Genomic DNA, 25,753 nt, shown 5'->3' on the forward strand with positions numbered 1-25,753 from the left:
ACCAAGTCACACAATTGTTTGGATATGCAGTTGACATTATTGTGCTTGATCTGATCGCAGGTGGCCTTCGAACTGCATTGGATAACCTCCACTCATTCTCAAGGGACAATTCCCTTAACGTGAACTCATCTAAAACCAAAATCATGGTGTTCAAGCCTTCACGTACAAAGGCAGCCAAGACTAATTGGAATCTCCTGGGAACAAAGATTGAAGTGGTCAAACAATATGTCTATCTGGGAGTTGTATATGACTCAAAACAGATGCCCTCTGCTCATGTGAATAAGCTTAAAGTGTGCTGTGCCAAACCACTGGTGCCATCTACTCACTTGCTTCTAAAGGTGGAGGATATTCCGTAGGGTCCTTGATCAAACTATATTCCATGAAAATTGCCTCAATCATCTGCTAGCCTATGCTGCTGCGGTGTGGGCTCTCGCGCCCTTGGAAGCTGTCTCCAGTATTGAGCCGACATCTGTGAAACGTATACTAGGACATCTGCGGTATGTATCCTCTGAAATGATCTTCCTGGAATTCGGCCTACTACCGATAACCAAGCGCATAACATTGGCATGCCTAACACTGTACTGGAAACTTACCCATGCACCTGCAAACACCTTAATGGGGCTGACAGTTGCAGCTTTATCCTCAAAAGGGCCCTTCTTGAAAACATCCACCTTAGGAACACTCAAACAATTGGGTGCTCTATGGCTCCAGAGATCCCCTGCGGTGTCTTTTGGAATGAATATCAACCAGTTCAAGAAAGCCATGAGAACAACGCTCGAGTCCTTATACTTGGAGCAAATGGCAGTAAATCCTGCCTTGAAATCCACTGCTAGTCATTTCTTTCCATATATCAGGCTTACATCCAGAAATTTATCGGCAACCATTACATCTAGGACTACCTGCGCCTCAAGTTTAATTTATTTAAAATACTTGAGATTACTGTGTGTTGGCTCAAAATCGACAGAGAACATAATTGTGTGTTGAACTACTACTCAAATCCACTGACACCTTCTTTGTGACTGCCAAGCAATGAAATCACTGTGACACAAAGCTATCATATCCGCGGGTCTTGCCACAGTCATTAGCCCAGATGCCCTTTGGAACATATTTATGTCTGGGACCCACGAGGTAATGATAATCTTTTTGGTGCGAATGTGAAAAGAAATGTATGGAATTATTCCTGACATCAAGGCATGACACTGCCTTATACTGTGAACTGTTGTAATGACATGTTTTACCCGTTAAGATGCCTGTGATTTCTATGTATTAAAAGTTATTAATGTAACTGTATGATACTAATAATAACAACACAAAAGAAAAGAAAAAAAATGCATGGGACACACCCACAACGCCCGCCCACTTTGACTCCTTATATATGGTACACCATATATAATGTCTCAACGACCTGTTCCCGGCGACATATTGTATGGAGACCAAATATCTGGGGACTTTATTACCTAATGCCCAATGACTGTGGCTCTATATATATATATATATATTCAGTGAAAAAAATGTTGTTAAAGGGACGTTATGGTTAAGTTGTGCTACTAAAAACCTATGAAATTCAGTGAAAAAACTTTGTCAAAGGGACGTTATGATTCCAGGTAAAACCGAAAAACCCTTCAAATTCGCCAGTTATGGGAAGCTAAGCAACCATAACTCGCGCCACCACCGTGAACTGCTAAGACTAACACCCAGGACATCAAAGATGACATCACAAATGTCATTGATGACATCACTGATGACATCACATGTGTATGTACTTTTCATGAAATATGTGTACAAGGGATTCTTATTATAATGTTGTGAAACAAGTGTCAATGATCATTGCAATAAATATCATACCCTAATTAGTGCATTGAACGATGCATTGATATAAATAGAATTCTATTATGGGGTTCTATCTAGTATACTAAGCTACTCATACAGAAACATAACATTGTGTGCTGCGTACAAGATGAAGGTATAATATTCGTAATGTTAATATGTTGAATAATGAAATGATAATTGTTTTCTTAATAGATTTTTGTGTACTGTGAAATATGTAATACGTAGCTAATAAAACACATGTATTACATAATTGCATTACTAAAGACAAACCACAAAGACACAAGAACACATACCAATATGGGTATATACAGGGAAAGTAAAGTTAGCAAAAAAGCACAAGTAGTAGCAGAAACAATTCATAACTTAACTGATTATTTTCATGCAAATAAATGATTGCTCTGTTTCAAAGCTGCTATTTACCCTGTGTATTTGTATCACTTGATGTGATTGGACCCACAGGGAAAGTACAGCCATAAAAAAAACAACAGAACTATCAGAAAGTGCTCATAAGTCAATTCATTATCTTTATGCACAAAAAGGATTGCTGTCTTTCTAGCTTGTGTCTTTCCGTATGTATATGTTTCATATAATGAGACTGGACTCTAAGGGAATTACTGTAAGAACCTACTTGAAGGATATGTCTACAAATAAAATAATTTTTTTAGTTTCTGACTGTTACTGAAGAAAACCATGTGGCCTAGATATGTCAGCAAAAGAAAAAAGAGTGAGCCAGACATGTGATGTCATCAGTGATGTCATCAATGACATTTGTGATGTCATCTTTGATGTCCTGGGTTTTAGTCTTAGCAGTGCACGGTGGTGGCCCGAGTTGCTTAGCTTCCCATAACTGGCGAATTTCAAGGGTTTTTCGGTTTTACTTGGAACCATACCGTCCCTTTGACAAAGTTTTTTCACTGAATTTCATAGGTTTTTAGTAGCGCAACTTAACCATAACGTCCCTTTAACTAAGTTTTTTCACTGAATTTCATAGGTTTTTATTAGTGCAACTTAACCATAATGTCTCTGCAAAATTTTTTTTTACTAAATTTAAAGGTTTTTATTAGTGCAACGTCACCATAACATCCTTTTCAATAGATGAAGACCACTAACATCTTATGTCCTGAAAGTGGGAACGCCGGGTAGTAAAAAAAACTAAAAGATTTTCCTTCCTACACCGGGACACCTGCGGCCTGCGGCCTGCGGCATCCCGGTGTAGGAAGGAAAATCTTTTACCAAGATAGCCACCATGGAAAGGGAAGGTGGGGTGTATAAAGAACACAATAGGGCATGAGCGGGGGGTGGGGTGGAACAGGGGAGACACATGGGCATGAGCGGGGGGTGAGAGGGAACAGGGTACAAACGGGGCATGAGCAGGGGGTGGGGGAAAGGAAGGAAACACGGGGCATGAGCGGTGGTGGGGGGAACACGAGAGAGACACGGGGCATGAGCAGCGGGTGGGGAGGAACATGAGGGAGACACGGGGTATGAGCGGGGGGTGGGGAGGAACACGAGGGAGACACGGGGCATGAGCGGGGGGGTACAGGGCACACACGGGACATGAGCGGGGGTGGGGGGGAAAGGAGAGAGACAAGGGGCATGAGTGGGGGTGGGAGGAACACGAGGGAGACACGGGGCATGAGCGGGAAGAACACGAGGGAGACACGGGGCATGAGCGGGGGGTGAGGGGTAACAGGAGACAGACACGGGGCATGAGCGGAGGGTGGGGCCAACAGGAGAGAGACACGGGGCATGACCGGGGGGTGGGGAGAACAGGAGACAGACACGGGGCATGAGCGGGGGGTGGGGAGAACAGGAGACAGACACGGGGCATGAGCGGGGGATGGGGGAATAGGAGACAGATACGGGGCATGAGCAGGGGTGGGGAGAACAGGAGACAGACACGGGGCATCAGCAGGGGTCTGGGGGGTAACAGGAGACAGACACGGGGCATAAGCGTGGAGTGGGGGGTACAGGAGACAGACACGGGGCATGGGTGGGGGCAACAGGAGACAGACTAGGGGCATGAGCGGGGGGTGGGGGCAACATGGACAGACACGGGGCATGAGCAGGGGGTGGGCGGAACAGAAGACAGACTCGGGGGAGTGGGGGGCAGCAGGAGCGAGACACGGAGCATGAGCGGCGGGTGGGGGGGTACAGGAGACAGACACGGGGCATGAGCATGGGGTGGGGGGCAACAGGAGAGAGACACGGGGCATGAGCGGGGGGTGGGGGTACAGGAGACAGACACGAGCATGAGCAGGGGGTGGGGGGCAACAGGAGAGAGACACGGGACATGAGCGGGTGGGGGGAACAGGAGACAGACACGGAGCATGAGCGGGGGGCAACAGGAGACAGACACGGGGCATGAGCGGGGGGTGGGGGGTACAGGAGACTGACACAGGGCATGAGCGGGGGTGGGGGGGTACAGGAGACAGACACGGGGCATGAGCGGGGGGTGGGGGCAACAGGAGAGAGACACGGGGCATGAGCGGGGGGTGGGGGAACAGGAGACAGACACCGGGCATGAGCGGGGGGTGGGGGGAACAACAGAGACAGACACGGGGCATGAGCGGGGGTTGGGGGGCAACAGGAGACAGACACGGGGCATGAGCGGGGGGTGGGGGGCAACAGGAGACAGACACGGGGCATGAGCGGGGGGTGGGGGACAACAGGAGACAAACACGGGGCAGGGGTTGGGGGCAAAAGGAGACAGACACGGGGCATGAGCGGGGGGTGGGGGAGAACAGGAGACAGACACGGAGCATAAGCGGGGGGTGTGGAGAACAGGAGACAGACACTGAGCATGAGCGGGGGGTGGGGAGAACAGGAGACAGACACGGGGCATGATTGGGGGGTGGGGGGCAACAGGAGACAGACACGGGGCATGAGCAGGGGGTGGGGGGCAACAGGAGAGACACAGGGCATGAGCAGGGGGTGGGGGGCAACAGGAGAGACACGGGGCATGAGCGAGGGGTGGGGGAACAGGAGACAGACACGGGGCAAGAGCGGGGGTTGGGGGGAACAGGAGACAGACACGGGGCATGAGCGGGGGGTGGGGGGAACAACAGACACGGGGCATGAGCGGGGGGTGGGGAGTACAGACACGGGGCATGAGCAAGGGTGTGGGGGGCAACAGGAGACAGACACGGGTCATGAGCGGGGGTGGGGAGAACAGGAGACAGACACGGGGCATGAGCGGGGGGGTGGGGAGCAACAAGAGAGAGACACGGGGCATGAGCAGGTGGGGGGAACAGGAGACAGACACAGGGCATGAGCGGGGGGCTGGGGGGCAACAGGAGATAGACACGGGGCATGAGCGAAGGGTGGGGGGAACAGGACACAGACACGGGGCATGAGCGGGGGGTGGGGAGAACAGGAGACAGACACGGGGCATGAGGGGGGGGTGTGGGGGGCAACAGGAGACAGACACGGACGGCACATGAGGGGAACAGGAGACAGATATGGGGCATGAGCGAAGGGTGGGGGGAACAGGACACAGACACGGGGCATGAGCGGGGGGTGGGGAGAACAGGAGAGAGACACGGGGCATGAGCGGGGGGAACAGAAGACTGACACGGGGCATGAGCGGGGGGTGGGGGAAGAGGAGAGAGACACACGGGGCATGAGCAGGGGGTGGGGGGAACAACAGACACGGGGCATGAGCGGGGGGTGGGGAGAAAAGACACGGGGCATGAGCAGGGGGGTGGGGGGCAACAGGAGACAGACACGGGGCATGAGCGGGGGGTGGGAGGAACAGGAGACAGACACGGGGCATGAGCGGGGGGTGGGGAGAACAAGAGACAGACACGGGGCATGAGCGGGGGGCATGGGGGGGCAACAGGAGACTCACACGGCACATGTGGGGAACAGGAGACAGATACGGGGCATGAGCGGGGGTGGGGAGAACAGGAGACAGACACGGGGCATGAGCGGGGGGAACAGAAGACAGACACGGGGCATGAGCGGGGGGTGGGGGAAGGGGAGAGAGACTCACGGGGCATGAGCGGGGGTGGGGGGAGGGAGAGAGACACACGGGGCATGAGCGGGGGGTGGGCGGGAGGGAGAGAGACACACGGGGCAGGAGCGGGGGGTGGGCGGGAGGGAGAGAGACACACGTGGCATGAGCGGGGGTGAGAGGGAGGGATAGAGACACACGGGGCAAGGCATGAGCTGGGGGTGGTGGGGAGGGAGAGAGACACACAGGGCATGAGCGGGGGGTGGGGGGAAGGGAGAGAGACACACGGGGCATGAGCGGGGTGGGCGGGAGGGGGAGCGACACACGGGGCATGAGCGGGGGTGGACGGGAGGGGGAAAGACACGGGGCAAGAGTGGGGGTGGGCGGGAGGGGGAGAGACACACGGGGCATGAGCGGGGGTGGGCGGGACGGGGAAAGACACGGGGCAAGAGCGGGGGTGGGCAGGAGGGGGAAAGACACGGGGCAAGAGCGGGGGTGGGGGAAAGACACAGGGCAAGAGCGGGTGTGGGCGGGAGGGGGAAAGAAAAAGAAAGTTGGTGGGAGGCACTACTGGTAATAATCAGGGGTAATTCAAGGTAAATAGACCCCAAGGGGTCTTATGTTAAGCGTGCGTGTAAAACAGGTATGTGCTATTTCAGGTGCAGCAGGGTGAAGCTCGAGGCGACTCGAGATTCAAAATACTGAGGAACAAAACATGCACAGACTGTTGCCAGTCGGTAACCCTGTGCTGAACTCCTAATGGGAATAAAATCCCAACTGGTGATTCAGCCTGGCTGAGACTAGAAGACTCCTTTGTGGGAATATTAGTTCAGTAGGACAAATTTTCAAAACGTTCAAAGGAAAGGGGTCAGCTTGATCAAGTATTAAAGTTATAGAATGGTGCTCCAGGTATACCCAGACCTCTCACGCTGTAGGTCCACAGTGAACATAGAATTCCGCTGGGCTCAGAACAGGTAAAAGGCTGGGTGCCATTAAGTTGTATCATTCACATTGAAAATAAATTCAACTTCCCACACTTCAATGTGTAAAAGGTGTGAGACTCAATTAATTCAATTCACAGGATACTAAGTAAAAGTAAGATTATAGTACACAAACAAAGGATTGCATTTCAGTTAATCTGGACAGAATGCTCTGTAACAAAACATACACAGTAGGTAACAAAAGTAAGATACACTTTTTAGCAGTATAGTCTGACTGAGCCATTCATATACAAAACTGAACAGACAATAGTTGTCCAATTTCAAATTCCCTGCTTCTGAGCAATCGTATTCACTCAGCTCAGAAGTATATTCCTAAAGACACTCCTATTTAAGTTTGTCAGTGCCAACACATTTCGGATTGTAGGAAATCCATCTCCAGGGCAGGATGTGTTTTAGTTTCAACAAGATTCAAATTTCAGTTTTCAAATTTCAGTGGGGTTTCCTAAAGGTATAAGGATACACTAATTAGATTCATGCAGAATTTGGAAAAACTCAAATAAGTATCTTACAGAGGTAGAGATAAACTAACCTGCTTTCCTTGGTACCCATAGAAAAATCATGGCCACCTGTATAGTTAAAATGACATGACGGAAACAGCTTGTCAGGATCAGATCATTGGTGAGGGATCAGATTCTCAAGTGTTGTGAACGTAATTTAATCGTAACTCACCTGGACAGATTTATAACCCGCCCAAAAAGTGCTCTTCCTATGGAAACAGCAACTTAACCATAACTACATGGCCACCACTGTGGCCATGTAATATGAGCACTTTTTGGGCAGCTTACAACTTCGCTCTCCCTGGACGAATCCTCACCAAACTTTGCAAAAAAAAGTATTTGGGTCACTCTGAATTGCAAAGTTTGGGGAGGATTCGTCCAGGGGGGGCAAAGTTATAGGGGGGGTCCAAAAACTTTTTTTTTTCCCATAGACATATTGGGAAAAAAACTTTGCTCACGCCTGCAGCCCAAACCGCTGGACGGATTCATACCAGCAGGAGTGGCGGCTTGGTCCGGAAAGCGTGCTTTGCTTTATTTGGTGTAAATCCGTCCAGTAGTTTTTAAAAAAATGACAAAAATGTGAGTGAAAAAAATTAGTGATATCTGTGTTCGCTTTGTGGACATCTGACGTGCTCTCTCATTGGATGCTGTGAAAGCGTGCAGTGCGTCTGGCTTCAGAGACGCCCGCCATCTTTGTTCCTCGCCGCCTGCACAGTAAGTCTTGTGTCTGTCTCCTGTTCCTCCCACCCCCGCTCATGCCCCGTGTGCCTCTCCCCCTACCCCCCACCCCCCGCTCATGCCCCATGTGTCTCTCCCCCTCCCGCCCACCCTCCGCTCATGCCCCGTGTGTCTCTCCCCCTCCTGCCCACCCCTGTGTGTCTCTCCCCCTCCCGCCCCCCCGCTCATGCCCCGTGTGTCTCTCCCCCTCCGGCCCACCCCCGCTCATGCCCCGTGTGTCTCTCCCCCTCCCGCCCACCCCCCGCTCATGCCCCTTTTGTCTCTCCAGCTCCTGCCCACCCCCGCTCATGCCCCGTGTGTCTCTCACCCTCCCGCCCACCCCCGCTCATGCCCCGTGTGTCTCCCTCCCCTCCACCCCCGCTCATGCCCCGTGTGTCTCTCCCCCTCCCCCACCCCCTGCCCCGTGTGTCTCTCCCCTTCCCCACACCCCCGCTCATGCCCCGTGTTTCTCTCTCTCCCTCCCCCCACCCCCGCTCATGCCCCATGTCTCTCCCCTTCCCCCCACCCCCTGTTCATGCATCGTGTGTCTAAACCCCGCTCCTGCCCCGTGTGTCTCTCTCCCTCCCCCCACCCCCGCTCCTGCCCCTTGTGTCTCTCTCCCTCCCCCCACCCCCTGCTCATGCCCCGTGTGTCTCTCTCCGTTTCGCCCCACCCCCCGCTCATGCCCTGTGTGTCTCACCCCCCGCTCATGCCCCGTGTGTCTCTCCCCCTCCCCCCCACCCCCCGCTCATGCCCCGTGTGTCCCTCCCCCTCCCACCCACCCCCTGCGCATGCCCCATGTGTCTCTCCCCCTCCCGCCCACCCCCCGCTCAGGCCCCGTGTGTCTCTCTCCCTCCCCCCCACCCCCTGCTCATGCCCTGTGTGTCTCTCTCCCCTACCCCCCACCCCCCGCTCATGCCCCGTGTCTCTCTCCCCCTCCCGCCCACCCCCTATTCATGCCCCGTGTGTCTCTCCCCCTCCCGCCCACGCCCCGCTCATGCCCCGTGTGTCTCTCTCCCTGTCTCCTGTTCCCCCACCCGCTCATGCCCCGTGTCTGTCTCCTGTTCCCCCACCCGCTCATGCCCCGTGTCTCTGTCTTGTTGCCCCCTACCCCCCCACTCATACCCCGATACCCCGTGTCTGTCTCCTGTTCTCCCCACCCCCGCTCATGCCCTGTGTCTGTCTCCTGTTCCTCCCACCCCCTGCTCATGCCCCGTGTCTGTCTCCTGTTGCCCCCCACAACCCCTCATGCCCCCTGTCTGTTCTCCCCACCCCCCGCTCATGCCCCGTGTCTGTTGTTCACCCCAGCCCCCGCTCATACCCCGTGTCTGTCTCCTGTTCCCCCCACCCCTCGCTCATGCCCCCTGTCTATCTCCTGTTCCCCCCACCCCTCCGCTCATGCCCTGTGTCTCTCCTGTTGCCCCCCACCCCCAGCTCATGCCCCATGTCTGTCTCCAGTTGCCCCCCACCCCCGCTCATGCCCCGTGTTTCCCTTGTGTTACCCCCCACCCCCTCGCTCATGCCCCGTGTCTCCCTCGTGTTCCCCCCACCCCCCGCTCATGCCCCTTGTCTCTCTCCTTTCCCCCCACCCCCGCTCATGCCCCGTGTGTGCCCTGTAACCCCCCGCTCATACACCGTGTCTCCCTCATGTTCCTCCCCACCCGCTGCTCATGCCCCGTGTCTCTCTCGTGTTCCCCCCACCACCGCTCATGCCCTGTGTTTCCTTCCTTTTCCCCCCACCCCCTGCTCATGCCCCATTTGTGCCCTGTTCCCTCTCACCCCCAGCTCATGCCCATGTGTCTGCCCTGTTCCCCCTCGGCCCCCGCTCATGCCCTGTTGTGTTCTTTATACACCCAGCCTTCCCTTTCCATGGTGGCCATCCTGGTAAAAGATTTTCCTTCCTAAGAAGGAAAATCTTTTTGGTTTTTTTACCACCCGGCGTTCCCACTTTGAGGACATAAGATGTTAGTGGTCTTCATCTATTGAAAAGGATGTTATGGTTAAGCTGCACTAATAAAAACCTATGAAATTCAAAGAAAAAACTTTGTTAAAGGGACGTTATGGTTAAGTTGCGCTACTAAAAACCGATGAAATTCAGTGAAAAAACTTTGTTAAAGGGACGTTATGGTTAAGTTGCGCTACTAAAAACCTATGAAATTCAGTGAAAAAACTTTGTCAAAGGGACGTTATGGTTCCAAGTAAAACCAAAAAACCCTTGAAATTCGCCAGTTATGGTAAGCTAAGCAACCATAACTCGCGCCACCACCGTACACTGCTAAGATTAACACCCAGGACATCAAAGATGACATCACAAATGTCATTGATGACATCACTGATGACATCACATGTCTGGCTCACTCTTTTTTCTTTTGCTGACATATCTAGGCCACATGGCTTTCTTCAGTAACAGTCAGAAACTAAAACATTTATTTTATTTGTAGACGTGTCCTTCAAGTAGGTTCTTACAGTAATTCCCTTAGAGTCCAGTCACATCATATGAAACATATAAATAGGGGAAGACACAAGCTTGAAAGACAGCAATCCTTTTTGTGCATACAGATAATCAATAGACTTATGAGCACTTTCTGATAGTTCTGTTGTTTTTTATGGCTGAGCTTTCCCTGTATATGGTCATATTTGTATACATTGTACTCACACTACTTTCCTTAGGGTCCAATCACATCAAGTGATACATATACCTAGGGTAAATAGCAGCTTTGAAACAGAGCAATCATTTATTTTCATGAAAATAATCAGTTAAATTATGAATTGTTTCTGCTACTACTTGTGCTTTTTTGCTAACTTCACTTTCCCTGTATATACCCATATTGGTATGTGTTCTTGTGTCTTTGTGTTTTGTCTGTAGTAATGCAATTATGTAATACTTGTGTTTTATTAGCTAATTATTACATATTTCACAGTATACAAAAATCTATTAAGAAAACAATTATCATTTCATTATTCAACATATTAACATTACGAATATTATACCTTCATCTTGTACGCTGCACACAATGTTATGTTTCTGTATGAGTTGCTTAGTATATTAGATAGAACCCCATAATAGAATGCTATTTATATTAATGCATCGTTCAATGCACTAATTAGGGTATGATATTTATTGCAATGATCCTTGACACTTGTTTCGCAACATTATAACAAGAATCCCTTGTACACGTATTTCATGAAAAATACATACACATGTGATTTCATCAGTGATGTCATTAATGACATTTGTGATGTCATCTTTAATGTCCTGGGTGTTAGTCTTAGCAGTGCACGGTGGTGGCGCGAGTTATGGTTGCTTAGCTTCCCATAACTGGCGAATTTCAAGGGTTTTTCGGTTTTACTTGGAACCATAACGTCCCTTTGACAAAGTGTTTTCACTGAATATATATATATGTAAACAATAGGATAAGGCCTTAGTTAGGCTAATAAAGTCATCTATTTGCATGTTTTTGTAATTTTCAGATTCCTTCATTAGGCGCAGGAAGAATACAGTTCTTAAAAGTAGCTCGTCATTCCACCATCACAAAGTCAACAGCTTGTGAAAATGCCCCTCCACTATTTAAAGGACATGGTACAATAATGTAATAAACGACCTCATCATCCACAAAAGAACAAATAAAGAATAGCAGGACAGCTTGTGAATTGACCTTTGTATGTCATATCTGTTTGTGTTTGTGCTATGATTCTGATTTGTGATTCCCTCACAAAGAACCTCATACATCAGAAGTTACCCCCACGCATTCCAGTCTGAACAATTTAAATAGGACACTGCAAGCAATCAGGAGAAATAAACACTGTCGGACTGGTCTCAGAGAGGAGTGAAAGTATGGGGTAGTGCCAGTCATGGCATGTGCAAACCTTCTGCAGTGTGGCATGTTTTTGGCAGAGCCAATTGCATGTTCATCTCGATTGAGCATGATGCCCACCATGCCATCCATGTTTAAGCTTGGGAGAGGGAAGGCAGCCAGTCTCATGTTGGGCAATTGCATTGTGAACTTTAATGAGGCTGTTGGTCTTATTTTCTGTTGCAATTTCACTGCTTTTTCACAAACTTCAAGGGTGCGATTTCCTTCCAAAAGTGTTCACTGAAGGATGTGTTGTTACTCTGTCATCTAACGCTTTATCTGTGGAGGCTCATCCGATAATGTAGTTGTTGGCCAGTTTCCCCAACATAGTTATCCCCTTTGTGGCATTTCATGCACACAATCAGATACTTTACATTGCTGGATGCACATGTGAAACTTGCCATTATTTTATAATCCTGCTCTGTGTTTGGTATCTTGGTTACATCTGAACTGTAGAAATGTGGACAGGATAGACATCTTGTATGTTTGCATATCATGGTTCCATTGTCTGGGTGATGTGGATGTTGCTTGCTTCTTATGATCAAGTCTTTGAGATTGTTTGGTTGTCTGAAAGGAAGTGGAGGGAGCATTTCAGTGAAAGCCTCTCTCTCTCTCTCCCTCTCTCCCCACATATATATCTATGTATGTTCAAGGAAAAAACATTAGTTGCAGGGACGTTAAGGTGACAACTTAACTCAACAAAAACCCTGAAATTCAGCTAAAGCTACCTTAACGTCACGCCTCCTGTTGCACAACCTATGACCACAATGATGAAATCATAGATGACATCACTGATGATTCCGGTCTTAACACTGTTTTTTATGTGATGGGGTATTTTGCAGGCAGGTTTTTGAAAGTGGCGTGGGAGCACGGGACAGATGTCAATTTTTTGCCTTCCATTACTGCTCTGCTTTAAAAAAACACCTGGTTTTCCCCCAGCATGATATTTAATGCTGGCAAAAACTGCTTGTTTTAACACCTGCTAAAAGCAGGTGTATTTGTTAAGACTCATTGGGCCTCATTATTAGTTTGCCGTTAAACCCGGCAGGCTACTGCCAAACTTGCAATTTTTTCCGGCACCCGCAAACTGGCAATTACCGGGCCATTATGGCCCAACCGGACCCGATATTTGCCCATTCCTGGGCGCCGGAATTAATTCATCCCCATTCCCATTTGAGCCCCATAGGGTTCTATGGGAATGGGGATGTCGTTAGAACCGGCACCATTCAGAATGTCAGACCTGGCGGGCGGGAAGGCACCCGCCCACAGAACTCATAGTTTGCCGGTCCGGTAGTAACGGTGCAGGTAGCTTACCGGCACTGTTACTACCGATCCAGCAAACTTGTAATGAGGCCCATTGTAAATTTTGCCCGTAAGTCTACATTGCATTTTGCACTACTAAGAACAAAAACCTGTAAAGAAAATACATGTTTTTACACGTTTTACGCACTGCAAATTGCAATAGTCAAAAACTGTCCAGGGTGTACCCCTGCGTGCAAATTACTTTTTTCTTAAAAATGAATCCCTTTATGTAATACTCCTCTTATTAATTAGATATGTAATTAGCGGAAAGAAGCCCCACAGAATCAATACCATTAGCAAGCAGATGACAATCCTTGTGGAAATTATCATCTTCCTACCTTTAGACGTGCTCTTGCCCCCTGCCGACTTTAGCTCATCAACGGTAGAGTAGACATCCCTGTCTTTGAACTGTAAGTCCTGGTACATGGAATCCGACGACATCATCAAATTTCTGGTGGTCTTCTTTGGCGCAGGAATGGAGGAATAACCGCCCTCTCAGCCTGGCTGACTACTGCGCCTTCTGCACGCCCCACTATTACACTCGTGGCATGAATCCCCGCCTGGTAGACAGGAAACCACTGGTGCACGTATGTTAGGCAATTGACTTTAGGATCCGGAGCCACAGAGCAATTTCGCAATCCTCTTGTTTACTGTCAGTTTAAACGAGAGACAAGGCCGCAATATTGTGAAAGTAGTTCCGCAGTATTATAAAATAGGATACCCTCCAGAATATCAACTCTAAAAAAAACTATAGTCCAGTTTATTCAACTATTTTAAAAAGGGTTATGCTGGCCAGCCAAATAGGGAAGCAAAGCTGGCCCCCAGACGAATTTGAACTAATCACCAACTTTGTCCAATTTGATACACTTTACTGTTTCTCCATTTTAAAAAGACAGACGGCCTTCCTGTTCCTGTCAGCTAATCAGTGCCTGGGGGCCTGGTAATGAAACCCGCAAAACATCACACAATAATTCATTAGCAGAAAGGACTATGACAGAATTCGGTCGTGCTGTTTACATAAACCCTTTGCATACTTACACTAGGCCTCAGCACCTCTGACAGCAGAATGCAGCGCAGACCAACGAAAAATGTGGGCATGCTGTACACATAGCGAGTCTCGAGCACTGACGCCACCCCTTCTCCTCTCATCACCCATCCACATGCCGCCGCCCCTTCTCCTCTCAACACCCATCCACATGCCGCCACCCCTTCTCCTCTCAGCACCCATCCACATGCCGCCGCCCCTTCTCCTCTCAACACCCATCCACATGCCGCCGCCACTTCTCCTCTCAACACCCATCCACATGCCGCCACCCCTTCTCCTCTCAACACCCATCCACATGCCGCCACCCCTTCTCCTCTCAAAACCCATCCACATGCCGCCACCCCTTCTCCTCTCAACACCCATCCACATGCCGCCACCCCTTCTCCTCTCAACACCCATCCACATGCCGCCACCCCTTCTCCTCTCAACACCCATCCACATGCCGCCACCCCTTCTCCTCTCAACACCCATCCACACGCCGCCACCCCTTCTCCTCTCAAAACCCATCCACACGCCGCCACCCCTTCTCCTCTCAACACCCATCCACACGCCGCCACCCCTTCTCCTCTCAACACCCATCCACATGCCTAACCGCATAGGTTGCTTCTCTACCAGAGTCTGGCCAGCCCTGCTAAGCCTTTGCTTGGCCAAATGCTCACACACCCTAATTGTGCTCCATGACCTCCAACACTCTAAAATTCAGTCCGCTGAGGGCGGTCCCACTAACAGTGCATTGAGACTATAATAATGGAAAAATTGGGCCTATACAAATGCCAAGTACAATACAATACAAAACAATTAGAATGACATCCAGCAAGGACTGAGATACAGTTTTTCCACATAGCTGTGCAGAAACAGGAAAGGAACTGGACATAATATCCCAGCCCCAAAATTGAAGAAACCGAGAACAAATACTGTATAAGACGTTCAACTTCATACAGAAGAATGAAGGTTACACTGACAATGGGCTTCCTAATGGTACATGGCTTCAACCATGGTGGGCATGGTGAGAGTTTTGCTGTAAAGCACTTTTAGAGCTTGGCACAGGTTCCAGATCTCAGGCAACTGAACCCACCTCCTTGATATAATACAGGGTGTGTTCCTGGCTGCTCTTGTGCCTCAAACGGTGGCTTACATCAGCTTCATGGGCACTCACGTGCTTGCCAATCAATCATCTTTTGTCACACACCACCTTCCCTAGCATGGCTGCCATTACCTCACCCCGCCACAATAACGGTTGTGGTTTTGCTCTGTCTAAGGCTCATGAACGTCAATGAACCTAAAGTCAAATGGGCCCTCATTACGACCCTGGCGGAAAGTAACTGACCTGACCGCCATAGCGTAAATAGCGTTTCCGCCATTGCACGACGGAGTAAAGTGCGGCTAATTCTGACCCATCGGGCACGAGCACTACGCCATGGCGGAAGTGCAAAGTCCGCGATGGCGGAAATGTCCCCAAAACGCCCCTCACCGCCGTCGTACGGCGCCCTAGGTGCAATTCCGCCAGCCATCATAACGGTCACCGTAATGAGTGGCAATCGGAAAATACGGTGACCGTAAATATACGGAAACGGAAGTAAAAACATGGTCCCGGAACGGGAAACATCACGCCATACACCTATAAAATCAGAATTCCCACACAACCATCAAAAATACTACCCTGAGACACATCCCAACCCGTCATCCACCCTAGTGAAAACAATAAAAATGGGAAAAGTAGCGAAAAAAGCGTGCGACCGCAAGCGGCAGGTCCACTTCTCCCGTGAGGAACTCACCGTGCTCACAGAGACCCTCCAGGAGAATGCTGCCGTCGTCTTCTCGACGCAAATGACCAGGACGGCACTTGCGAACAAGAAGGCCATATGGGCCCTGGTGGCACAGCGGGTAAGTGCGGTGGGGACCGCACCCCGCAACCCACAGCAATGCAGAAAGCGATGGGACGACTTGCGGATACGCGCACGGAGCATACTATCCGCCAACCGTAAGATTGCCACAGCTACCGGGGGAGGATCGGAATCACCCATCAAGTTGACCCCCTGGGAAGAAATCTGTGCCTCCACCATTGGAATGGAGAGTATAGAGGGAGTCGGAGGGATGGAGAAAGGAGTGCAGACATCCGAAGAATCAGGTAGGTGGGCCAAATAAAACAATGCTAAATCCACAATGTCCAATCATGTGAAGTACCATGTGTCCACATAGTGCAACAGAAACACATGTCCAGGAGAACGTCCACATACATTGGCCTGATAGTGCACTTTAAAATGCACATTAAATACATAAATAATTAAAAATCCTAAAAACACCCTCTACACGTGCAGCAGGCACACCCTAACTGCATGCTGCAAAACAACTGCATCCTCAATCCACACAAAAATGAAACCACCTCCAAGGCCCTGACCCAAATCACCCTCAGGTACCACCCCAATGCATGTGATACATTGCCATTCCAATTTCCACAGACCCATTAATAACGCTCGCCCTCCTTTACTCCACCACAGGGTCCGATTCAAACGACGACCTCCAGGACACCCCTACCAGCACACCTGCAAAGAGGGCCAAGACCAACGGCCAAAGACCCTCCACCTCAGCTGCACGGATCAAGACACGGCAGCAGCACAAATCAAGTGGCAGCACCCAGGAGGGGACTTCAACAGGCACCCCAGCAGCCAGCATGCCCACAACAGCACCACCACAGGTCCCCCCAATGGATGCCACAGAAGGCACTGCTTCTGGTGGCAGCAGCACCATAGGTGACACTGCATTAATGGCAGCATGCTCCGACACAGAAAACGGTGATGTCGATGTAGGATCCATCCATGACCTGTCTCAATCCCCCTGTTTGTTTCATCCCGTACACCATGAGGATACCACGCAGGGGCACCCAAAAGACGACGACTGGCCATCCCCCACAAGCCCTGTGGCAAGGCAACATGAGGTGATCAGCCCCTCTGTGACACCACCGCAAATGGCCATGGCCCAGCAGAGGCAACAGTCCCTCGACCAGGTGATCGTGCAACAGCAGCAACTGGCCACGCTGCTCAAGGACCATGCTGATGAATGTGGGGGTACTAAGGCAGCCATAGAAACATCTACTGAGACACTTAGGGCAGAAATGGAGAGAAGCACCGAGAGCCTGAGAGTACAAATGGAGAGAAGCACCGAGAGCCTGAGGGGGGAACTGCATGCAACGTCCAAAGACGTATGTGCTGAACTTGCCGCTGTGCGCCGTGTGCTCACTGAGCTCTCACAAACCCTTAGGGACATGCATGGACATGAGCAGGCAGAGACATCATCCGTTGCAAGTTCCGTCCAGGGCAGCCCCCAACGTAGATCTGGGAGGAACCTGCGCTCCACAGGCAGGGGTGCCCCTGATACCCGCAGAGGGGCCTTGCAATAGCGTCTGCCCACTGACAATAAGCATCTTTGGACACTGGTGTTCGGGGGGGAGGTAGGAGGGTGGAGGGGGTGTGTTGGGCTTACTTGGGTGGCGGGTCGATGGGGTGTGTAACATAGTTTCACATATGCAATAAACATTTCACAATCATCCAATGAGATGTGTGGACATTGATCTTTGTGTACGAGTCCTTGATAGGTGTACAGTCCATATTGTGCTTGTTCCAGACACACACAGTGCCACAAGTCCCGTGTCCATGTATCAGCCACCAGGCGTGAGTGCTAGAAGCATGAATCTATGATAATCGGACGAATTTCACGGCCCTCCTGTGCCTCGCGGACTCCTTGAGGTGCTGCCACATCCCCACCCTCATCATGACCATCTTCAGGTGCTTGCAGTTCTGCGTCAGGGGGCATGGGCACATTTCTACGTACGCACATGTTGTGTAGCATGACACATGCCATGACCATCTTTGCAACCTTCTCATGGCGGTACAGGAGTGCCCCGCCAGACCTGCTGAGGCAGCGGAAACGACCCTTCAGTAGGCCGAATGCCTGTTCTATGACTACACGGGTACGTGAGTGGGCATGGTTGTAGTCCTCCTCATGCTGGTTCTGTGGGTTCCGGAGTGGTGTAAGGAGCCATCTCTTCAGTGGATACCCGGCATCACCTGTATGTGGACAATAAAGGATGTTTGTGGAATGACATTGCTACGTACGCATCCCCCCCCCTTCCTGCCAGGTCATTGCCGCATCACATACCCCACATTATCATGCATGAAATGAGACTCACCGAGTATCCAGGATCTGTTCCCTGCATGTCGCTCCATGTAGCGTGGTATTGTAGAGTTCCTCAAGACCATAGAATCATGGGTTGATCCAGGAAATCGGGCACAACAATGTGTAATGATCCTGTTGGAGTCACACACCATTTGTACATTAAGAGAATGATATTGTTTTCGGTTGCGGTACTGGGCCTCCATGGCATGTGGGACAACCAATTCCACATGGGTGCAGTCAATGGCACCAATGCAACCCGGTATGCCGGCAAGTGCATGGAATCCCACTTTGGTGTTCGTAATTTCCTGCTCCGAGCGTGGTAGAGAGATGTAGTCGTCTGCGTGCTTCAGGAGGGCATCGAGCACTTGCAATAGTGTCCGTGACAACAGTGGCTGTGAAATGCCATGCAACTGTCCGACTGTGTGCTGGTAGGTGCCTGTGGCCAGGAAGTGGAGTACAGACACCACCTTCAGTAGGGGTGGGATGGCGGTTGGGCTATCTATCATGCTGACAAGGTCAGCGTGTGTCATGTCCACAATGGCGGTTATGGTGTCCCGGTCCAAACAGTAGAGGGTGTGGATCTGCTCATCAGTGAGGTTGAACGGATGTGCTCGGAGGCGTGGGATTGCGGGCTGCCTGCGTGGTGGTAGTGGCTGTGCTGGTGGGCCTTGCTGGCCCTGCCTTGCCCTCCTCCTCCTCCTGCATCTCCTCTGTGCGGCCGGTTGTTGCAGTAGTTAGTGTTCGTCTTCTTCTTGAAGTTGGAGTACTTGCAGTGCTATCAGGTCCCCCAGGGCCAACATCGCTAGTCCTGCCGGTAGCATTTTGGAGTGGGTGTGGTTGTGGGAGGGGGTTGGGTGTGCAATTTATGTGTTTTAAGGCTGTATAGCCTCCACCTGTGGTGATTCATTCCACCTGTGCAAGCTGCAAACCCCTTTGGGCGAGCACGTCCCGCACACAACGCTGCAATTCGACGCATGGCATCTTGCTATTACAATCATGTATTTAATCCTGATGGCAGTGAAATATTGGTTCATATGTTCATTCTGCTATGGTCCCATTGTTTCACATACTATCTTTGCAGTCGCGAACAAACTTGTGAAGGGTCAGTGGAATGTAGTACTCGATTAACGGTGGTCCCTGATGCAGCACTGTACCGAGGTTCACCGACGGGCGGGGCGTCCCATTTGTGAGTGAAGCCAGTTGCCATTTTCACACACTGCCGCACTACATGGATGGATTTGTGTTTTCAAGCGGTCACAGTTGCCTTTTCGACGTGATGTTGCAAATGAGGAATTCGAAGGACAGCGCTTTCGGTTTTCAGCTAGCAGCGAGGAGACGCCCACAGGTCCGACTGCAAATATAAAGTTCTATTGTTTAATGTCCTTGGGACAGGGGCCATGGCGAGAATGCAATGATTGATATGAATAGTATGGGATGCGCAATAGCGTAGTGGACGATAAGGCCGGACGTTCCCAAATACATGTTACTTCACAACACTGGAATTACGGCCTGGAGCACAGTGGATTTTGCAGACTGCATTACGCACAGCCTCAATGGAATTTTCACATGTTATGTGAGTAAATAATCAGGCGTTTTCATACCGGGATGAGGGAATGATGTATGGATGCATGGACAGATGATTTAATAGAGAGTTTGCCATGTACATGGCTTTTGGGAATCTATCCCCTTCCCCTGCGCTATGTGATGCAGGGCTGCCATAGTGGGACCATCGTCTATCTGCCCTTGTTGAACCCTCCCTGTCTCGACGCGCCTTCAAACACTTGTGTCTATGCACGTTACTAATCCCATCTAATGGATTCTGTTTTAACAGACGCATGCACACAAACACTCGTTCGTAATAGTGTTTTCACCTCGATTTATATAGTTCTGATTCGCAAGTGATTTTTGGGTGGGGATGATCCTTTTGAGTGGGCTAGCATGCATATGGCTGTAGATTTAGTGTGATCATTGAAGTGAGTAATACAAATGAAGTTCTGATGCCCATACTATTCTTTTTCATTTCATTTGGGTGACAGGTATCTCCTCCCCTTTTGCCGCTGCCATCTGTATGCCACTCCTGCAGATGGCTTTTACTCCCGACACCTGCTGCTTCGTGTTAATCAGTGGAGCACCATTACGATCTTATGGGACGATCGCCAATGGGCCACATGCCCTTACGCAGTACTAGTGGCTAGGAGCAACATATCGGCTGGACTAGTGCCTACCTAATGGGACGGGCCTGCGGTTCTAGGCGCTTCCATGTTGCCTTTTCGAACGTGAATGTAGCCCCTGTGTACCATGAAGGAACAGGGCGTCACACAAGAAGAAGCTGGTCATTTATTGCGGATGCAGCCCACAGTAATGAAAAAGTATTTTGGAGTTCATGGCCTAATAGCTGTATGGGCTTGGTGAATTTGATGTGCATTAAATTTTTATTCTGATATTAACCGTGTTGCGTTATTCTTTGCAAGTAATGTGGCATATTCCTATTTGTGGAGCGATGTATTGTGAGAATATCTGCATTGGGTTCCGGCTTCTGAGTATAGTTGCGTGGTACTGTACTGGCCGCGTTTGCCTACGAAGCACAGTAAGGTCAGGGATAGGGGCTGCCATTATGACTGTTTTAATGATGTCATGCTCAGGGGCGGGGGATTAGCTTTTGTGTAACAGATGCCGGTCAGCCAGGTGGATTGGTGGAATGATGTGATTATCAGCATATGGATGGTCACAGGTGCCTGTGTTTGCGTGCGTTTCTTGGAGGGAGACTGAGGTCATGTCCATTGGAATAGCTTCTGTATTCGTGCCATCTGTGCCCTGCAGCTCCCATTGGCCCCTCTTGAGATGAGCCTGGCTGCTCAGTCACTCTGCCAACTTGTGTGGTACATGCTTATGCTGATGGTTGGTTTGTTTACTGGCAGGAGTACAGGGCTGGTGCAGTCTCACTCAGGATACTGCTTTGAATGTTGCCTTACACTGGTGTCAAGCGATGGGGGGCCTGTTTTTGTTTGTCTCATGTTTCAGTTCATGTTGCTGTACTTGAACCTTCACATGCCTGTGCTGCATCAGTACGGCAATGGTGCCATGGCAAATATAGATGGCCACTCACAAGGCACTTGGAGCCCCGACATTCATTTGTTCGTTGGCATGCATGGGTGACTTGTACATTTCACTGGTTGCATTGTGTGACTTCATTGCACCTACGAGGAGTTGTGCATTGTGGCCAGAGAGTGGTGTACAGGCACTCAGTAGGGCCTTTTACGGTTGGTTCGCGATGCCGTACTTCTCACCATGGCGGAATGGTACTTTCCGCCATGCTTGATGGCGTTAGGTAAATGTCCGCTAGGGTCAGAATTCGCGTACCGTTGCTCCATGGTGGTAATTACGGTTTCGCATGGCGCGCGTGCGCGTACTTGGTGTAGTTAGCGTTGGCGTTCACTACGGTGTCGCTAATGGCATCGTACTTTACGGTGACGGGTCATAATCGCACCGAGCGCTATTCGATGGCGGTATTGCATTTCCGCCATCGTTTTTCGATTTCCGCCAGGGTCGTAATGAGGGCCATGGTATTATTTCACAACGGCAGACATCGTACAGTGGTATTGAGTATACATGATCCTTATGTTCCAAACCTTATATCTCCCAGCGTTTACTACATAATGCATGTCAGCCTGTGAAATCTCACATTATTTCCTATATTGTTCGCATTCAGCAAAGGGATACAACTCATAACCATTTATTCACAAATTATATATCAATATGGTGATGAAGTTGTGTCATCACTGCCAAGTGGGGGGTACTACAACAGCCCATGTTTTTCCCTGCATATAAAGTATATGTTGTTGTGGATGGTCTCATGTTTTGTCTTATGCTGAGGCCCACAGAAGGTGGATCAGACATAAGCAAACTGAACAGATTTTATACAGACAACCTCAGAATGGACATTCAAGTATTCTCCTTTAAATATTTACATTAAATGGGAAAAGGAACTCGTTTTCTCTAGTGTGACATGCCATGCGTCATGCCTGTGGAGTCTGCATCAGGGGCACATGTCATCATGTATGTTAAATAATAATTAAGGTAATAATGCAAATTGGTGCACAGCATTACGGGTTTCTCGCTCCCATGCCTTGGGGCTGTGTGTGTTGGGATTGCACTTGCATCGCCTGCACTTGTTGCACTGCTTGCGTTTCCCCTAAAGAGTTCCCAAGGGCTCGATAATATACTCTCTTCCCATATCTTCTATGTATTCATTTTTATTAAACTTTGTTAATTGTGGCCACAGTTTAGTTTAAGTATCAATGAACCCCTAACCTTTTGGATCACTCGGCAAACCAAATGAAACAAATTCCCCATGCTACCAGTTTTTATTTGATGAGCCCTGGGCCTGCAAAATACTTCTCAATTGAAAAGATATCCTTATTTCAAATGTCCTATCTACAGGGAAATTACAACATCTGCCCCATTGGTTATTAAGTTCTCGTTTTCTAGCTACCTACAATTTCTGTTTGGGTGCTTATTAGAGGGCCTGTGGTAGCACCCCTGTAGTTATGGTTAAGTTGCTCAACTCATTGAAAGAGCACTTTTTGGGTGGTTTATAACTTTGCTCCCCCTGGACAAATCCTCACCAAACTGCAAAAAAACGATATGGCCCCCTCAGAATGATTCTGTGAAGTTTAGTGTGGTTTTGTCCAGGTGGGGCAACGTTATAGGCAAGGTCCCAAAATGTGTGGAAATCCTCATAAACGCAATGGAAAAATATGTGCTTGCACCTACAGCCCAAACCGCTTAGATGGATTTACACAGTGCTTAAAGTGGGCCGGGGCCTGCCGGGGCCGGGCCCCGGCAGTCTCCAGAAAGTGGGGCTGAGCCGGGGCCCAGCCGGGGCCCCCCGTCCCACACAACATTGGCGGGATGCATTATCCCGCCGCGGCCGCAGCCGCGACGGGAGATGCGCCCGTCATTATGTCGGCCAAGCAGACAGAAGTGCCAGCCAGCCACAGCGACGCTGAGGCTGGCGGCACTTCTGTCAGTTAGTGTAACTCCCTTTGATGACCCCTCATCAGGGTCATCAGGGTCATCAGAGGAAGTTACTGTCCCTTTGTTTTCCCTCCCCAGGTCAGTGACCCCCACGGGCTCCGTGATCTAATATGCGGATTAGATCACGGAGCCCACGGGTTCGCAGAGGGTGAAAGACGCCTCGGGCTCAGTGATCTATGTGCTCTGAGCAGAGATCACAGAGCCCGAGGTGCCTTTCTCCGTCGGCAAAGCTTTATAAAAGATGCCTTGAACTGTGTACGTTTCAAGCCATCTTTTATAAAGGTAGAAATATTTCTATGTTTATAAAAGACGGCTTGAAAAGTGCACAATTCAAGGCATGTTTTATAAAGCTTTGTCGACGGACAAAGCCAACCTTGCGGTTTGTTTTGTCCGTCATCAACCCTTTATAAAATATGCCTTGAATTGTTTACTTGTCAAGGCATCTTTTAGAAACATGTTACAAATATCTATGTTTATAAAAGGTGGCTTGAAAAGTACACAAACCATAGTAAGGTAAGCACACAAGTGTGCGTAAAATACTATGGTTTGTGCACTTTTCAAGCCACCTTTTATAAACATAGCAATATGTAACATTGCTATGTTTATAAAATATGGTTTGAAAAGTACACACACCATAGTAGTACGCATACAAACATATAAATGCTCACATACATTTATATATTTGTTTGTGCACCTTACTATGATTTGTGCACTTTTAGGCCACGCCCACAATGGAAGCCACGCCCCCAAACGAGGGCCCCCCTCAATTTCTTACCCCACTTAAAGCACTGGATTTACACCAAACTTGCGGTAGGAGCGGGGGCTTGTTCCTGAAAGCGTGCTTTTCCAAATTTGGTGTAAATCTGTCCAGTAGATTTTTTTTTAAATGGCCAAAACATAGGAAACAAAATTAGTGATATCTGGGTCCTTTCTACTGACTCATTTCCTGATTCGGAGTCTGTGGACACCCCCTGGACCAATCAGGAGCAACATGACGTTTGCGGACATCATACACATCCGCTGATAGTCTATTTCAAAAAGTGAGGTGCATCAAAACTTTTGAAACAGGCAGACGTCGCGGTAAACCCATATTAAAAAACCCAACATTGCACTTGTCCAACAAATGAAACAAATGAAACAATCTCTGGGGAGGTGAGGGGTGATGGGGATAGGACAGGATATGGCCATGCAAAAAACAGAAATCAGGTAATCAGGTGTTTTTTTTCTTCTCCGAAGTCCGCGAACATCTCAGATGCTTAGGGACCTTCCTGTGATGTTAACGAATATCTCTGATGTTCGGGGACATCCGGGCATATTTCTGCAATTCAGGGTCGGTGAAAAGCAGTTTTTGGATAGCTTATAACTTTTGCGCCACTCAATGTAACTGCATGAAATTGTGCACTATCATTTTAGATCTGGCTCTGAATTATTATGCAACATTTGGTACTGTTTTGCCACGAGGGGGCAAAACTAGAGGGGCATTCCCAAAATATTTGAAAGGCTTATACATTTGGTGCCGTTTGATGAATCTGCACACACGTTTGCAAAAAGATTTCAGACCCAGATTTGAATGTTTCTGCAAGGTGTGATGGTATTTTATCAAGAGGGGGCAAAATACCATGGGGGTTCTCAACATTTTTCAAAGGCTTATAACTTTGTTGCTGTTTGACAAATCTGTAAAAGCGTTTTCAGAAAGATTATAGATCCAACCTTGAATGCTTTTGTAAAATCCGAATGCATTTTATGGAGTGGGGGCTAAGTAATATGAGTCATGCAAGGAGCATGGGCAGAGACCCAAAAGCATGGTTTTGCAAATGTGTCTCTGTTTTATTTTTTGAAAAGTGTCATAATGTAGGTAAAAAAAAATGTGATATACCTTTGGTGACTGAGGTATAGCCTGTGGCCATGGGCAGTGGCCAGATTATCCGGTTCATGTACAAAGGCCAAGACCGGACAATCTGGCTACTGGCCATGACCACGAGGGAACGGCAGTCAGGTTAAAATGGGCATGGCCAGCAGGAACTGGCTATGTGGTAAAGGTTTTTGAAATTGGGATAGGTTTGAATAGGAAAAATAATTTTGCTTGTGGCTACAGCCCGAAGTGCTGGACAGGATTGCAAACATTCGCGAGGAACATCAGCAAGTACTTCAAAGCATGGTTTTGTAAATCTGTCCCGTGTTTTATTTTTCTAAAGTGTCAAAATGCAAGTGCAAAGAATTGTGATACAACTTTAGTGCCTGGGCAATGGGCCTGCCCCTGAGCAAAGACAAATGTGTACTCTGATTTGTTTAATGGGGCATGTGACTTGGCCGAAGCCCTAGGTTTGAATGGGATAAAATAT

The 25,753-nt window shown here is 49.3% G+C and overlaps 1 protein-coding gene across 1 annotated transcript in view; it reads right to left on the reverse strand.

Moving 5' to 3' along the window:
* LOC138453515 (CD209 antigen-like protein C) overlaps positions 1-13,698 on the reverse strand; it is a 347,556-nt gene extending 333,858 nt beyond the window's left edge. The window contains exon 1 of the mRNA XM_069606444.1: positions 13,495-13,698. Coding sequence (XP_069462545.1) covers positions 13,495-13,600 — 106 coding nt within the window. The 5' untranslated portion in view covers positions 13,601-13,698. The remainder of the gene's footprint in view (positions 1-13,494) is intronic.
* Positions 13,699-25,753: the final 12,055 nt, after the last annotated feature.

The sequence above is a fragment of the Ambystoma mexicanum genome, chromosome 1p (assembly GCF_040938575.1).
Source record: "Ambystoma mexicanum isolate Mex_15411 chromosome 1p, UKY_AmexF1_1, whole genome shotgun sequence".
NCBI classification, from domain to species: domain Eukaryota; kingdom Metazoa; phylum Chordata; class Amphibia; order Caudata; family Ambystomatidae; genus Ambystoma; species Ambystoma mexicanum.